This window comes from Phodopus roborovskii, unplaced genomic scaffold (genome assembly GCF_943737965.1).
Source record: "Phodopus roborovskii unplaced genomic scaffold, PHOROB, whole genome shotgun sequence".
Taxonomy (NCBI): Eukaryota; Metazoa; Chordata; class Mammalia; order Rodentia; family Cricetidae; genus Phodopus; species Phodopus roborovskii.
This window is the reverse complement of record NW_026126459.1, coordinates 8,444,805-8,461,476: the sequence shown is the minus strand read 5'-3', so window position 1 is coordinate 8,461,476 and position 16,672 is coordinate 8,444,805. Positions and strand designations below refer to the sequence as shown.

Below are 16,672 nucleotides of genomic sequence, written 5' to 3'. Positions count from 1 at the left end.
CCAAACCAGTTCAGCCATCCTGTGTGCTGCTATTGTGACAAAGGGTCACAGCCAAACCCAATCCCAGACCAGGGTCCACAGAAAGGCTTGCTCCCCTGGAATGTGTGTGTGTGTGTGTGTGTGTGTGTGTGTGTGTGTGTGTGTGTGTGTGTAAGCATTTGTTTAAATGGCCAACTCAGTGCTTTGAGCTCTCAATCTTTGCCAAATTGAAAAGGCAAAAGACCGAAGCTCCGAGAGTGCATATCCTACCTCTGCAGAGACACATGGAGAGGGAATCTCACAGGAGGACCCCAAGGACTGTGGCTGCTTCCATGTGCTCTCCTTACCAGAGTACAGTTCCTCATCTGCAGCTCTAAGCCAGCAAATAGGACTCACATCCAAATCAGTTGAGAATATGGGAGCTCTCGCAGGGCTGGGCAAGGCCACAGCAGAGATGGCCTTATCCAAGGGACAACTAGCTCTTCCTCTATATGGCTGCCATTAAGTGAACAGGAGCCAGTGGGCAAGTCAGAGCAAGTAAGCTTCCCACACATGGGTTGTAGTGTACTGATGTATTACTTACAGGGCAGTCAGAATTCAGGCTCATCATTGCTACCTATGAGTGACTTTATCTGTCTATCCAGTGTGCCCTGAACATCCTATTTCTTTGTATATGTCCTGTGGCATGGCAACAGTGAGTAACCCTGTTCTAGATGCCTTGTGGGGACACCTGTATGCTAGGCCTGTATGCTTGCCCCATGCCCTTGGGGATCTACTTGCCTGGAAATCTAAGGACAATCCCCTCCCAAATGGAATTTCAAGGGTTGAATCTTTTACTCTTGCAGCTAGGGAGGAGGTCCTGTGCTTAATGATGGCAGCTCTTTGGACACCAAGGTCATGCATGCCATGCCTGAGCCTCGGCACTTACAAAGCTGCCTACTGGGGACAGAATCAGGTCTCACCTGGCCCTAGCAGTGATGCCCACAGCTCAGCCACCCCACTCTTCTGAGACAGTAGGGCCACGGAGGTTGCAAGAGTGCTTAGTGCACCAGGATGATGGACAGTGGGCAGTGGCTTCACAGCAATGGGATGCAGTGGTGTCCAATGGCATCATGACCCTTCCTGTTGAGAGCTCACCCCACCCCCAGATTGCCACCAGTCCCATATGGGCTTAAGCCTGAACAATCTGTGGTTTAAATATGTCCCCCACCAAAAGTTAATGTGTTGGGACACCTGATCCCTAGTCACATGCTAACAGTGTTTGGAGACAGGGCTTAAGGGACTGAGCCAGGATTAGATGAGGTTCTGGGGGAGGGATTCCCAGACTTGGCTCTATAAAAGAAAGGGCGACCTAACTGGCACACTTAATCTTCCTCTCCATAAGATGTGCTCTGTCCTGTTGTCCTGGGAGGTTCCATAACAGATGTCAACACTGATGAAGAACTCACTCCCCAACCTCTAGAACCATAAGCCAAACACATTTCTATGCTCTGTAAATTACCATGTTGGGTGTTTTGTCATAGCAACAGAAAACAAAACTAAGATAGTACCCCCAGCAACCATGGACTCTGGATTGTTCATCAGACACTGGGTGTCATTTGATCTGTCAGTCTACAAAACCAGTGAGTCAAGATGTTCCATAGTCAATGGGGAGAGATATACATGGGCCAGACTCCAGCAGGCCCTAATCATACATGTGAAGATCACGAGCAGGTGCCTGGCACAGCCTCTCCCTCAGTTCCTTCTGAGGACTCATGGGAAATTTCTGGCATCTAATCACTGAGGAAGAACAAGGAAGCTTGACAGGCAGGTGGTCTACTGTGACAGCAGGAAGCGGGCAAAGTTGCAGAGTGACAGCTCTATTCTGGTTCAGCCTGAGATGTGAACAGCACTCAGGCTCTGCTAGTTGAGAGCTCTTAGCACCCAAGAACTACAAAGCTGGGCTTGCATTTTCCACCGGACAATGAACATCAGCGGCATAGCCAGTCAAATGTTATAAGATCTGCAGGGCCGATAACGCTGCTCCAGTTACTTCCTGGGAAAGACACTTGCACTAAGTTCATGTCACAGAATAGCACTGGGGAAGACATGCACAGATAAGTGTGTGACACGTGTACAAAGATAGATGATAGATGGGGAGAGATGACTGATAGATACACAGGTATGATAGATAGATAGATAGAGATAGATAGATAGATAGATAGATAATAGATATAGATAGATAGATAGAGATAGATAGATAGGGTGAGTGAATGGTTCAAGTCCAAAAGAAACTACAATTCTCCAAACTCCAAAAGGCAGTAAAACTATCCCGAAAATGGGCTAAACCTGGACTATAGGATTTCTGGAGATTAGATAAAGGCCAACATTCCTCAGGAACTTATGAAGCCAGTTCTCCTCTACCAAAAGGAGTCATTTCCTTACCTCTGCAGAAGGGACTGTGGCTACACGTGTGTCTATCACCATATCAAAGCTCATGCTGGCCTCCAGCCTCCCTCATTATCACAAGTACCTGTCACACACTTCAAAGTCCATGCTACCACCTCCTCCCCTACCCCAAACTCCCTCCAGCTCTCAGGCTCCCCTCCCCTCCCAACACACACTCATTCTCTTTATAACCCTGCTGTTTCCACTCTGTTCTTCTCCTGTTTCTCTCCCTGTGTTTTCTCGTTCTCTATCCCCTGCTACTCTCCCCTCTCTCACAGACAGCCCTGGCCAAATTCAGTCTATTTCTTTCTCTCTCTGCTCTGAACTCTTCCAGATCCTCTGGCTGTTCTCTCTTTATCTACAGTAAAAGCCTTCCCCTTAACCATACCATGGAGTGGTCATGTCATCAGTTTAAACAGATGGCAGGTAGAGAGACCAGTACGGATGGTAGATAGATAATAGACTAATATAGAAGACAGATTATTAATAGATAACATAGATAGAAAGATAGATAGCTAAACAGATGATACATTACATGGATTGATTGGTACTTGACAGAAGGATAGATCAGAACTCATTTTTAAATACCAAGAAATAGAGACAGGAAGGGAGAAACAGGGAGCAGAATAGGTTAAAGCAGTGGGAACAGCAACATTTACAGACATCTGGTAAACATGGAGACTCCATACAATTCCTGTGACTTCACTGTAAGCTTGATACTATGTAAAGATAAGATGCCAAGAGAGAGAAAAAGACCTTCATGCCACCCTTATTTTCAGTATATGGAGATCTATTTATCATCTATCAATGGTCTATCTATACATCACTTATCAATCATTCAATTAATATCTATCTTTTTGTTTGTTTTGAGGCAAAGTCCCAATCTGTAGCCCAGGTTGCCCTAGAACTTACTATGTAGCAAAGGTTCCCCTCTGTCCTGCTTTAGCCTCTCCAGTGTTGAGGTGAGATTATAGGCATTCGCCATCATGCTCCTTCTGATGCTTAAATCACCCTGAGCCCATGCCACCATCCCTTGCCTGTTTCAAACTTGCCTTGACACAGTTAAAGCCCTGGTGTACTGGGGGAGGGGGGCAGGACTTCAGTGCATCAGAGTCCCTGTAGCCCTTCATTGTCTGGGCCAACAAGGGTGGTCTTTACCCTGGGCAAGGTGTGGGGAATTCGGTGTAGCGTAGGCACCACACGGGAACTGTTTACTGAACACCTACTCCATGTCACACCTCATGCTATTTGCACTGGGGTGTAGCAGGAAATGAGGACACAGAAGCCCTTTGTGCAACAAACGTGATATGTACTTAAGATGTGAAGACATGACTCACTGGCAGCATGACAAGTGTTCTGCCTTAAGTGTCATCTTCTGGCATGAGCAATGAGTCCCTCTGAAATGTAAGGGGGATGGGGACCCAACCAGTGTGGGACTCAGTCCAGCACCTCTTTGGCTGCAGCCCCCTCTCCTGGGCCTGTTTCATGGTCCATCTTATCCATGCTCTTCCCTCGCTCCCACGCTACATGGCACTAGCTTATCTCCTACATGGGCCATCTGACTTCCGAGTGTTGTCCTCAGTTCCTGCTGCACCCCAGTGCAAGCAGCATGAGGTGATAAGCAGTTACCAGGTGTGGTGCCTACCGGGGTTGCCCACACCTTGCCCAGGCCTTGTTAGCCTGAATGATGATAACTTCTCAAACAGAGATGGGGGTTTGCACAGCAGGGTTCATCTTCCCATCTATAAGACATTGTCCCAGCGCAGTGCTGACCTGGGTCACAGCAGGTGGTTGTCTGAACCCCCTGTGACCCCACTCCCCAGACTGGCTATAAAGGAAAGAGGGACCCCACACATCTGAGAAACTCCTGAACTGAGTGGGCTTTCCTGGGGGTCTGACAACAGACCCCTCAGCTCAGGAGAATGGGATGAAAAACTTTTGTGAGAGATAAGGGACACAAAAGACAGCGCCCCACAAAGCCCTCAGCTCTGGTCTCTCCTCTGAGGTGGCTTTGAGCTCACAGATATATCTAACCACCCTCTGCTGCTCCCGACCCCGACCCCTCCCCCTAATTCACAAGGAGTCATCCATACAGTCTCCTAAACCAGAACTCAGCTCTGTCTTTCACCACTATATTTACTCTGATCAACCAGTCAGATGGTCCCTGGAAGGTCACATGTCATGGCTGGCCTCAAAAACCTAGTGTCTAGTATGTGCTAGTTAGGCTTGTTTCTTTTTCCAACTTGACACAAGCTAGAGTTACCTGGGAAGAGGGAACTCAGTTGAGACTGAGAAAACATCTCCACTGGACAGATCAACGGGCAAGCCCGTGGGACATTTTCTCGATTAATAATTGATGTGGCAGGGCCCAGCCCACTGTGGGCCCATCACCCCTGGTTAGGTGGTCTGATTTCTATAAGGAAGCAAGCCAGGAAGCAGCACTCCTCCATGGCCTCTGCTACAGTTCCTGCTTCCAGGTCTCTGCCTTGCTTGAGTTCCAGCTCAGACTACCACAGGGAGTTAAATTTGTAAACCAAAATTAACCCTTTCTTCTCCAAGTTGGTTCTGGTTGTGGTGTTTATCACAATAAGAGCAAAATAGGACATAAGCCACCCCCCTCCATTCCACACACACACACACACACACTTTTTCCTTAGGCAAGGTCTCTCATGTAGCTTGGGCTAGCTTTGAACTCATTGTATAGTGGAGGGTGACCTTGAATTCCTGATTCCGCTGGTGCTGAGATTATAAACATTTGCTACCTTGTATCGGGGATTGAGCCTAGCACTATGTAGCCTGGTCTTCTCTTGAACTCAAGGTGCTCCTCCAATATCAGCTTCACTTCCCAACTGAGCTGTGGTCACAGTTGCTAAAAGGAAAGCTCTCCCCCCCCCATTTTTTATTGTTTCTCATCAATAGTAATAGAAAAATCATATACAACAACAACAACAAAAAAGTCGAGATGGACTACCCCAGGAGCTGACAATTTACCTCGGGGTGTCCCAGACTGAGCATAGTGACATTTGGGGACACTAATTCTTTGTTGTCCTGTGAGCTGTAGGGTGTCCGTAGTAAGCCAGTAACTCATCCACCCCAGCTGTGACAACCAATCCACCTCCAGACATTACAACACATCGCCAAGGGACATGGCATTGAAGATGGCTGGTTTCTGTCCCTCAGAACTGGGAGGTTCAGGCAAATTAAGCCACCAGTAGTCACTGAAAAAAACAAAGCTGGGCTGGAGCCCAAGAGCTCATCCAGAGCCTAAATCTTTCCCAGCCAGTGTCATTTTTAGCTAGCTTAAAATAAATCTATGTGTGTGCACACATGTTTTTGTTGTGAATGGGGCACATGTGGCATGTGTGTAGCAGTCCAAGGACAACCTCAGGTGTCAGGTCTCACCTTCTACCTCCTTTGAAGCAGGGTTCCTTTGTTTTTCCTTGTTGTGTTCCCCAGAACAGCTGAGTTAGCAGGTAGCTTCCAGGGATTCTGTCTCCACCTCCCATCTTAGAAGATCTGGGATTATGGACTTCCAGCCCCATACCCAGCACATAAAGCTAGAGATTCAAACTCAGGTCTTCCTGATTACATAGTAGCACCTTACCCATTGAGCCATCTCCTAGCCCTAGTCTGTTTAAATAGCATCACCAACTTGCTGCCTAGGCCAGCTGGGCATTTGGGGGTAGGTGAAACTGTTTTGAGACAAGGTCTCACTAGATAGCCCAGGCTACCCTGGAACTATGTAGCCCAGGCTGGCTTTGAACTCTTGGCTTCCCAGTAAGTATCACTCTGTAGAAAAAAATGTACTCAAGGCACAAGACTTCTTCAGGGAGGGGGTATGGAATGCCAAGTTGAGGTTGCCATCACAGGCTGGCTTGACTTCCTACTCCTTCCAAAGAGAGAGCAGGGGAGCCCATCCCCCAACCCTTCTGCTCTTCACCATATCTTCCTTCAGCCTGTGCCTGATAGCGCCAGAAGGAAGAGTTCAAGCCGTCCTGGCAATTCAAAATGATACACCCCAGCTCTGGGCAGGGAGAACGGATATGGAATGTGTGAGAAGCAGCCCCCCAAAGAGTCAGAGGCCAGCTGGTGCATCTGAGCTCATTACTAGAGTAAGTCAGAGCACATTGTGACACCCCGGGCTTCGTCTCCAGCCTGAATGTCTGGCACAGGAAGCCATGAGTTTGAGCTGTCGCAAGCACGCTGTCCCTGCTGTCTGCCAGGAGGGTCTGATCAAAGCACAGCCGGGGGTTTAGTGGTTTTTATTTAATATCCAGAAATCCAAAGGACACTTTGCTTCAAACAATTAAAAAGACAATAAAGCGCTACAGCACAGAGGGGGAACTGATTTGGCTGTTTGAAAACAAGATCCCGTTTTGTCAGGCCAATGAGGATACAGGGGCCCTGGGCTCAGGGCTTGCATGACTGGATGCAAAAGAGGAACAAGAGCTGCCTGCCAGGTCATCAGGGCTGGAGGAGACATGCCAGTTGGTGCAGGACAAAGGGGAGTAACCCCAGACCTGGTCCACATACCTGGAGGAGAGGGGGGTACAGACCTGCCTGATGCTTCCTTGTGACTATGTGGGTGGGATGAAAGATGATGGCATTTCTACCAGTTTTGGTGGCCAGACTTCTCTTCAAATTAAATATCAGGAGAGAATGTAGATCCAAACAGTAGAAGGTTCCAGAACTTCCTTGAACTCAAAGAAAGAGCCATGGGAAAGTTGGCAGAGGAGTCACTGGTTACCTGAGGGCATGGAGGGAGACAGCTCCCCCTAAATTAATGGGGCACCAGATGGCTTACACAGGTGGCCCTGTAGTTGACCTAGGAGTTCTCTATGCCTCTGTCCAGGCTGTGGTGTGAGGGCTAACTCCACATTAGGTAGACTTTCACTGGCATTTCAAAACCACACTTCCATGCTCAGCCAACAGCAAAGGTCATGCCTTCAAGGAACCCTGGCTTCACAAGTCCTGCTTTGGGCAAAGGAGTCGGCTTGGATTCCAAGTGCGGTTTGTGTCCTCCAGATAGGGATGTGCAGGAAACCACTGCCTTTCCCAGACCAACCCTTTTTCCCCTCAGCACCATAGGTCTCTGCACACCCTTTGTATCAAGGCTCCCTGCCCCGGGGATGAGACACCCTTGCCAAGACCACCTGTGAGCAGAGCAAGGAGGACCCAGCAGCTGTGGCTGTGTGCATGTAGGGAAAGCTGCACAGAACGTTCCAGTCCTGGCTATTTTGTCAGTGTGGCTCTTTAATGTCACTGCATCCCACGGGGAGACACGGTAATGCCGTTTTAATTATCTCTTTCCCCTGCTGGGAAGCCACCTCCATTGGAGCAAACTATTCCAAGCCCATCCCCAGCTTAGCAACAGCGGAACCAAGGGAGGATATTAAACTGTTTGCTGGAACTTCGCTGCTGGCATTCTACTCGGTATCAAAACCTCACTTCACAGCCCTAGTCCACGACAAAGTGGGGATCGGAAGAGAGAGGCTCACTGTAGCTGCCGTGGGTGCTCAAGGCTTAAGGAAGAGGGTGGCAGGAGGAAGTAGGAGGAAAATGAGAGGGGGTGAACCAGAGAAGCAGGATGCCAGTGATGGCATCACCACGACTCTCTAGACTCAAGGAGAATGAGTGGTGAATGGCTTGTGTGAACAGCAGCATTTTCTGTTATAGGACATGCTGCAGGGGGTGCCAGCAGCGTTCTAGGAAGGATGTGGACACTTCATATGCCCCCACAACCAGCTGAGCATGCCCCACAGACCTACTCCCAGCATGTTGGAGGGAGACCTTGCAGCTGTCATGGGGTCAGTGAGGTCATACAGGGGATGGGTTCCACATCAGAAGGAAGAGGAGACTAATACAGGAAAAGGGATGGTGTAAGGCAGAGAGAAGCAGTGAAAAAGAAACCTCAGAATCCAGCCCTGCAAGCACTTCCAGCCTCCAGAGCCGCCAGATGCACGCCTCTGTCATTCTGGCTGCCTGTAGCCTGTGGTCACACCCTTGTAAAATCTCTAAAACTGTGTCCATTCCCCAACAGGGCCTCAGAGACGCAAGGTTCTGGCTCCAAGCCGTCTCAAGCGGCACATTCAGAGCCAGCAAGAGACCCAGACAGGCCCTGTGAATCTTCTCTGGGGGCCTGAGGCATTCTGGGTCCTGAGAGTTTATGTAAAAGGTCAGTCAAGTCCAGTAAACCACAAGATGGATGGGGGTGGGGCAGGGACACACATCACAAGTCTAAGCCTGAGACAGGAATGAAAAACGGCAAGGATCTTTTTACTAAGACAAGAGCCTGCTTCCAGGGAGAGCCCAACCCAGGGGATTCCTGAGTCCCTGAAGCAGGGGCTGCCGCGCTCCTGCCATCAGTAATTGCTCGTGGGTTGGAGTTCAGGTGGACAGCCCTCTCCAGCTGAGGGCTAAGCTAGGGGTCCGTTCTTTTTCATCTCTTGATAGCAGCGAAGAAACAGAGGAGGTGAGGCCTCAAACCGGAGAGGGTGTTTAAAGCACCAAGTTCTCAAAGGCCTAACTGGCTGGCCAAGGAGCCACAGAGCAAACAGGCTTAAAACAACCACACAAGACAGGGAGCGGAGAGGAGGGGCGTTGCACAGCTGGGATGGGAAGCCTGAGGCCTCCCTGGAGGAAGTGTCTCCTGGGAAGGCAGGGACCGTGGACAGATACACAGATTTTTCTTGCCTAGAATTTGTCCCAGAAGGATCAGCTGCTCTGTCACTCCACGTCCTTGTACTTGGTGAACAGAGTGTAAAGGACCCGCAAAGTAGATTTGAGGTCCAAGTTTACCACATCTGCAGAAGGAAACAGACAGACAGAGTTGGTTGAAGAGGACAGACTCCAGGAGGTGTTAGCTGCATTGTCCCATATGCAGCTGAAAATGTCTGCTGCCTGTCCATAGGACACGCAGGCCGCCCGGGGCCCTGGCCCCTGCTGTTCCTCTCTTTGTGCTCTGAGCTGCTTTAGTGGGGTGTTACCTTCAGGGCGTGCCTTGGGCTTCTTGAGTCCTCCATCAAGCATCAGCTCAAAGGCAAAGGCCACATTGTGCACCTGCCAGAGGCAAGACAGCAACGGGGTCAGTGTCAGTGAGGTCCATGTCCCCACGCCTGACCATATCCGCACTCCTTTCGTCTGTGTGGAAAGAACTGACAGCTTCCCTTTGTACAAAACCCACCAGGACACAGGACAGGACATGGGGTAAGCACACACAGTGAGTCCACTAGGGGTAACTCAACAGTTCCTGCTCCTCATGTCATGGATCTGTGTTTGGAAGATAGGAGGATAGCAGCTTCCAGCTCTGAGATGAGAAATGACAGACTGGGAAACCAGGCTTGGGAAAGACAAGTCCCTTGCAAAGGCACTCAACTCTGGACATTCCTCTGGGCACAGGGCAGCTTCGGGCTACCTGACTAAAGAGCTGGGCATCTGTGGAGGCCTGACTGTGTCTCTGTGGGGTACACTGCTCTTGAGGCAATTGCGGACCCAGTTGAAATTGGGGTTACCCCAAGTCTCTGGTCCCAGTCCTGACCATCTGCGGGTCCACCCTGCCCACCCAACCGAACACTCCATTAAGGCTTCCTTTCTGCTAATGATGGCCAGAGAGCCTGAGGCCTCTCCATCATGTTTAAAGTCTACAGGAGTCAAGACCAACTAAACCGTGTATAGCTTCTGCCTGCCCTGAGCAGAGGGGGATGGGAAGGTAGACCTCTAAAACAGCAAGGGCACAGACCCCAGCTGGACAGGCCTGAGGGCTCACAGTGACCGACTGCCTCTCCAGTAGTAGTGCTGTCTGTCACTCCCCTGTGGGTGAGCCAGAAATGCCAGCAATAATCTCCCTTACAGTGTCAATCCTGAATTAACAGAAGGCAGGAGCCCACAGGATCTGAGCTGCCTGGTCTTGTGGCTCTCCCTCCCCCTCCCCCAGTGCTGGAGAGAGAACCCAGGGTTTCCTGTGCACTAGGCACGTGCTCTGCCACTGAGCTATTCCTCAACCTAATGTTGTTTTTTTTTTTTTTTTTTTTTTTTTTCTGAGACAGTCTCCTTTAGCCCAGGCTGGCCTCAAACTTAGTGTAGGAAGAAAACTTTGAACTTCTAACCTTCCTGACTCCACCTGCTGGGATTACAGATGCTAATCATTGTGCCTGTTTACACAATGCCAGGGATAGAACCCAGGACCTGTGTATGCTAGGCAAGTACTCTACCATCTAAGCAGCATCTCCGCAGACCAATGCCTTTGGTTAAAACTGTAGGCTGCTGCTCTTTTTTGAGGGAGCACCTCCTGGAACATCTCCTACTGGGCTTGCTGCATCTCTGCCTCCTTCAGCACCCTTGAGATGTCACCAAGATGCCTGAGGCCAGAGCAAAGGACCCTCAACTTCAGACCACAGAGCTCATCAGACACACTGCCTGCCCCAGAGCAGGGCATGGCCCTCCCAGCCATGAGGAGCAGGAGACAAATACATGGGTCAAGGCTCATAGAGGTGTGGCAATAACTTGTGCTGATCCTCACTGCGCCCACCCTCCCCCCAGGAGGAAGAGGTCAGTGTGTGTGTGTGTGTGTGTGTGTGTGTGTGTGTGTGTGTAAATAAGAAAGGGACCCAATCCTTGTGCCTCTCTAAGGAGAGAGCCCCAGGTGCCTGCAGAGTTACACACCCTAACCTCCTGTCTCCCTGGAGAATGGGTGGACCCTCTGGATGTGTGCTCATCACCAGAGGCATCCTTGAGCCTTCTAGGCCAGGATAGTGCCAGCATAGATGTTCATCCTACTTTCAAAGGGAGAAAGCCAGGCTGAGGAGCGTGGCTTCTTTGGTCTGTAAAAAGCCTTGTTTGGACAAAGACCCAGTTCTATTGGTTATCCACGGCTCTCACCAGCCTCCTTATTGGTTTAAACAAAGACAAGATTTCCCAGAGATAATAGAGCTACATAGAGCCTGGACATGCACGAACCTGTGCACCAGACACAATGCCCTCTGATTTCTACAACCGCATCAGGCTCCATGGTCCTGTACCACTCCATGGTCTGTACCACTCACTCCTCACTGCACTTGCTCTCCCCCACCCCAATATGTTCTCCAGCATGCCAAGACCTCTCTAATCTGCCCAATTCTATCTCTGCAGGCAGACAGACTGCTTGGGGCCAGGAGCCAGCAGATTGATAAACACTGGCCTGTCCTCTGCTGTTACCCTGGCTCCCACTGCGGGTGCCACCGTCTGCCTCCATGCCTCATGGACCTCACACTTTGGAAAAATAAAGTGGCAGGTGCCATGAGTCCCAGGTAGCCCAGCCTGGCCTCTGCCAAGTCCCCAGAAGTGAGGCACTAACTCTTCAGTTGCAGAACTAACTTCAGGAAACCCGGGAGGGACAGACAGCACAGGAGGAGTGGAGACAGGGACACAGGTGGTGGAGGGTCGATTCAGAGGGTCCTACAGGAGGGATAAAATACAGCAGAAATAAAATATGCATACATGCACACAGCCCCACCACATTACATACATATATGCTCACATATTCATATATGCTCATATACGCACACATACACACATACAAATCCACAAGGCATATATGAGAATATACACACATATATGCATACATAAATACAGACACACACCTACAGATATGTATATTTATATAAATGAATACTCATGCATATACACTCACAAAGAGACAAGCATACATACACAGAGACATGTACACACATATATACACACACTAACATACACATACACTGAGACATATACATACATGGCTACATACTGTCCTGTATGTATATGCATGAAGAGACATATATGTACATATATACAAACACAGGCATACAGATACACACACACACACACACACGCCTTCAGATGACACAAATTGCAGATGGACAGTGTCTGGGGAATGCAGCATACTGAACAATCACCCTCCACTGTTGCTCCCTAACAATACAGAAAGAAGCTACTTTGCATAGCATTTGCATAGCATTAAGTATTATAAGCCACCAGACAGGATTTAACATCTACAGCAGGAAGTGTGTAGGCTTTATACTTTATACGACATTTCACATGTGGGACTTGAGCATCTGTAGGCTTTGGTCCCCAGCAGATTCAGAGGGATGACTGTAAATATTTGAAAAATTCACACAGCCAGAAGCTTGAAGAAAGAGACACAGGCAGGCACATGCTACAGAGCCACACGTGTTACCCTAGAACATAACATTTGGAGGCTCCCAAAATAAGGAAGCCCAAAGAGTTGTGTGGCATTTGACCAGTCATAAAAAAAAATCCAAAAACAAAAATAACAACAAAACAAACAAAAAACCCCAAGCCTGTGGGAAAGACTTGGAGAATCATGACCAAGAAGACTTGGATGTACTGCATGCCACAAAGGGGTATCCTATTCTGTCTTCAGGGAACTATATCAGATAGAATCCCACATGTGTAGCTTCACATTCTAAAGAATACTGAGAGGCTGCAGCTGGCCAGTGGCATCAGGGGACATTCCGTCTGTCTACCCCAGTGAGCAGGGCTGCGGCCACTCTCAGGAGACACTTACCTTCTGGTCGAAGCTGTCAGGTGTCAGATAGAAGTTGTGGAGGGGGACGAAGTAGTCTTCAAGGAGGCCCAGAAGCAGAACCAGGTACACACCATCTGCAAACTGCAGAGAAAATTCGGTGACAATTGTGGGGCGTGTGTGGAATGGACTGACACCCTGCATGTGAGTCGAAGGGTGTGGGAATGCCCACAAGATGCAGTACTCACCCCAGGACCCCATCCACTCAGCACTCCCAATCTGCACTTGGAACTCTCAGCAGAGCTCAAGGGAAGAGGCCCATGCCCTAGTCACCCACAGGAGATGACCAGGGCTTCAGAACAAAGGGCCGGTCTCTTGGCACCCATGCCCCTCCCTGAGCAAGCCAGGAAAGGGCAATGGCTGCTTTTTACCAGGGTAGCAATGAACCCCGGAGATATAGAACATAAAACTTGCCACCTTGACCAGTTTTACACAATTTTAACTTTTAGATTTATTTCATGTGTGTGAGTGGTTTGCCTGCATGTGTGTATGTGTACCATGTGTGTGCCTGGTGCCCCTGGAGATCAGAAGATACTGGATCCACCAGAACTGGAGTTACAGTTGCAAGCTGCTATGTGGGGTGGGTACTAGGAATTGGATTGGGGTCCTTTGCAAGAGGCACACATGCTCAGATCCACTGATCCATCTCTGCAGCCCTTACATTTTTATTTGTGTTTTGTACATGCATCTACCACAGTGCACAAGTGGAGGTATGAGGATAACTCTCCTCTCACCATGTATGACCTAGCGGTTAACCTCGGGTCATGAAGCTTGGTGGCAAATGCCTTAACCTGGTGATGAGCCATCTCCCTAGCCCCATCTTTACCACTTTTAGGTCTTCCAGTGTCATGATGAGCATTCACACTGTCATGCACTGTCACTACAAGCCACCTCCAGAATTCTGTCTTCATTAAACACTGATTCCTTAGGAAACCCCATACTCCTTCTGTTATTATTATTATATAATTTTTTTAATCTTTTTGAGGCAGGGTCATAAATGTATTCCAGGCTGGCCTCAAACTCAAAATGATCTTCCTGCCCCAGCTTCCTGAGTGTTAGAATTTGGGGTTTTGGCGTGTTGTGTGTGTGTGTGTGTGTGTGTGTATTGTGTGTATATGAGTATACCTACAGGCAAGCACACAGAGGTCAGAGGACATCAGGTGTCCTCCTGAGACAGGGTTTCTCACTGGACCTGAAGCTCACCATTTTCAGCTAGTTTGGCTGGCCAGCGACTCAGTCCTACAGATCCTATCTGGTCCCCCACAGCGCTGGGGTCACAGGTGCACATGACCACACACACCTGGCTTTTTATCTGGGTGTTAGGGATTTGAACTCAGGTCCTCATATTTGCACAGCATGTGCTCTGGCCCACTGAGCCTGCTCCCTAGCCCAGTATTTTTTTTAAAACATGTCCTCACTCCAGCCTCGCCTGGTCTGGAATTTTCAGCCATTTTTCTGCCTCAGCCTCCTGAGTATTGATATTAGAAATATGTGCAGTCAGCCCCATATCATTTCTACCTCCAGAGGTTTTATTCTGGGGGTCTCACACATGTGGGTCACATGGCACCCATCCTTTCACACCCAGACTCTGTTTTTTTTTTTTTTTTCTTGACTAACCATTTTAATTGTGCCTGTTTATAAAACCTTCACCACTCAGATTGCCAGTAGCATCACTACTTGGCAAGCAATATTTGGAACTCCTGAATTTGACATATTTTTTATTTTTAGATTTGTTTTGTGTATGAGTGTTTTACCTGCAAGTATGTATGTATGTACAAGCACAATAGGCATGCCCAATGTCCATGGAGGTCAGAAGAGGGCATTGGATCCTCTGGAATTGGGGTTAAAGATGGTTGTGAATCACTATGTGGGTGCTAGGAACCAAACCTGGGTCTTCTATAAGAGCAACAACTGCTCTTGACTACTGAGCCATCTCTCCAGCCCCCTTGGTTCGCTTTTAATTATATCATTTATTTGGTGTGTGCACACACATGCCACAGCACACATGTGGAAGTCAGAGGACAATTTGTGGGGATCAGTTCTCTCCCTCAACCAGTTGGGTTCCAGGATCAAAGTCAGGTTGACAGATTGGCAGCAAGGATCTTCATCCTCTGAACCATTTTGCTGGCTCCTGAATTTGGCTCTTTAAAAGCTTATTAAAATACAGAAGGTAACTCCCAGGGGTACTGAACATGTTTCAGCATGGACACACATGGCCAGTGACTGCCGTAGTGAATGGCACACCTCTACCATTAAAGGAGGGTCGACAGTCAGGGTTCTTCTAAGGTTCCCAGGCAGGACTCCTAGAGAGGTAGGAGGGGCTAGGACACCTCAGAGGCCTTCAGCTTCCAGGGACTAGCACCTCCAGATATGTAAATGACAGCATGGAGTAGGGGAAGTACCCCTTTAAAAACTCAACCGCTTTTAACCCAGCCCTCCAATGTCCCAGAGGATCTTGGATACTCTCACCTAACAGCATTTAAGTAGAAAAGGGAACATCACAACTATCTGATTTTAAGAGCCAGGAGCTTAGGGGAAAATGTCCCTAAGAAGCAAAAGGTGGCATAAAGTCATTTGTGTGACAGGCCTCCAGGGGGCCAGCTACCAAGCACAGACTTAATAGGATGTCAGAGATGGCTAAAGCAGACTTTGACTGGTTTACACTGTGTGATAGTGATAGCAGGGAAGAAAAAGACAATGAGCAAATTCAGATTTCCCCCGGTCTAAGATACTCCGGCTGTGAGTCCTGAGGAGCCACATAAGAAACAGCACTCGGGAGGCAGAGGCAGGTGGATCTCTGAGTTTAAGATCAGCCTGGTCTACAGAGAGTTCCAGGACAGGAGGGAAGGAAGGAAGAATGCTGGGTGGGCTGCCTTGGACGTGGGTCAGCTGCCCACACAGACGAAGCCACTCCCACGATCAGACCTTCCTAGGTCTCATGGTGCTTGCAGCTTTGCTCTTACACCTCCATGTCTGTCTCCGTTTCTAGATGTTAGCCCCAAGGAAAGACAGGGCACAAATAACTTCTGGCATAACACCCACCACTTGGCATGCCCATGAGTGGGAACGGGTCCAGTCATTGGCTGCTTTACTCTAATGCAGCCTCACACCTGAAGCGAAGGCAATTATTAACAGTGCTGGGGAGGAACCCTTGAATGTGAGCAAATGTTATGTGACTGAGTTGCACTTCCCAACTCAAGAAGGGTATGGTTAAAAGGGACCAGTAGTGCCAGGTATGGTGGTGCGTGCCTATAACCTTGCCACTCAGGAGGCTGAGACAGGAGGATCACCAAAAGTTTAAGGCTAGACCCTGTCTTGAGGAGAGGGAGGGAGGGACAGAGAGAAAGAGGGAGGGATGAAGGGAGGGAGGGAGAGAGAAAGAGAGAGACTGAAAAGAGAAATAGCTTCAGACAGAGACATCCATCTCTTGCAAGAAGAGGCCTAAATGTATTTAGGGAGGAAATAAAACACAGCACATTAAAAAAACAGCTGTCCAGTGTGATGCACTGTTATTAAAGAGAGTGTGTTGTTTTATGCATGAACACTTTGAAAGAGACCCAGGCTGAGGGGGGGGGGGATCGGGGAGGGAGAGAAACAGCTTTCACTTTAGCTTCCAGAGCTTCAGGAAATGGAAAGTGTCACACCAGCAAGTGAGCTGCATGAGCAAACAGCCAAGGATAGGAGCTGCATCTGCAAATCACAGGC

The 16,672-nt window shown here is 48.9% G+C and overlaps 1 protein-coding gene across 3 annotated transcripts in view; it reads right to left on the bottom strand.

The window, feature by feature from the left end:
• Positions 1-6,652: 6,652 nt before the first annotated feature.
• Parvb (parvin beta) overlaps positions 6,653-16,672 on the bottom strand; it is an 85,168-nt gene continuing 75,148 nt past the window's right edge. For all 3 annotated transcript variants that reach the window (XM_051189525.1, XM_051189524.1, XM_051189526.1), the window contains exons 11-13: positions 12,950-13,051; positions 9,393-9,465; positions 6,653-9,209 (exon numbers count right to left, since the gene is read on the bottom strand). In XM_051189525.1, the coding sequence (XP_051045482.1) occupies positions 9,133-9,209; positions 9,393-9,465; positions 12,950-13,051 (252 nt within the window). In that variant the 3' untranslated portion in view covers positions 6,653-9,132. The remainder of the gene's footprint in view (positions 9,210-9,392; positions 9,466-12,949; positions 13,052-16,672) is intronic.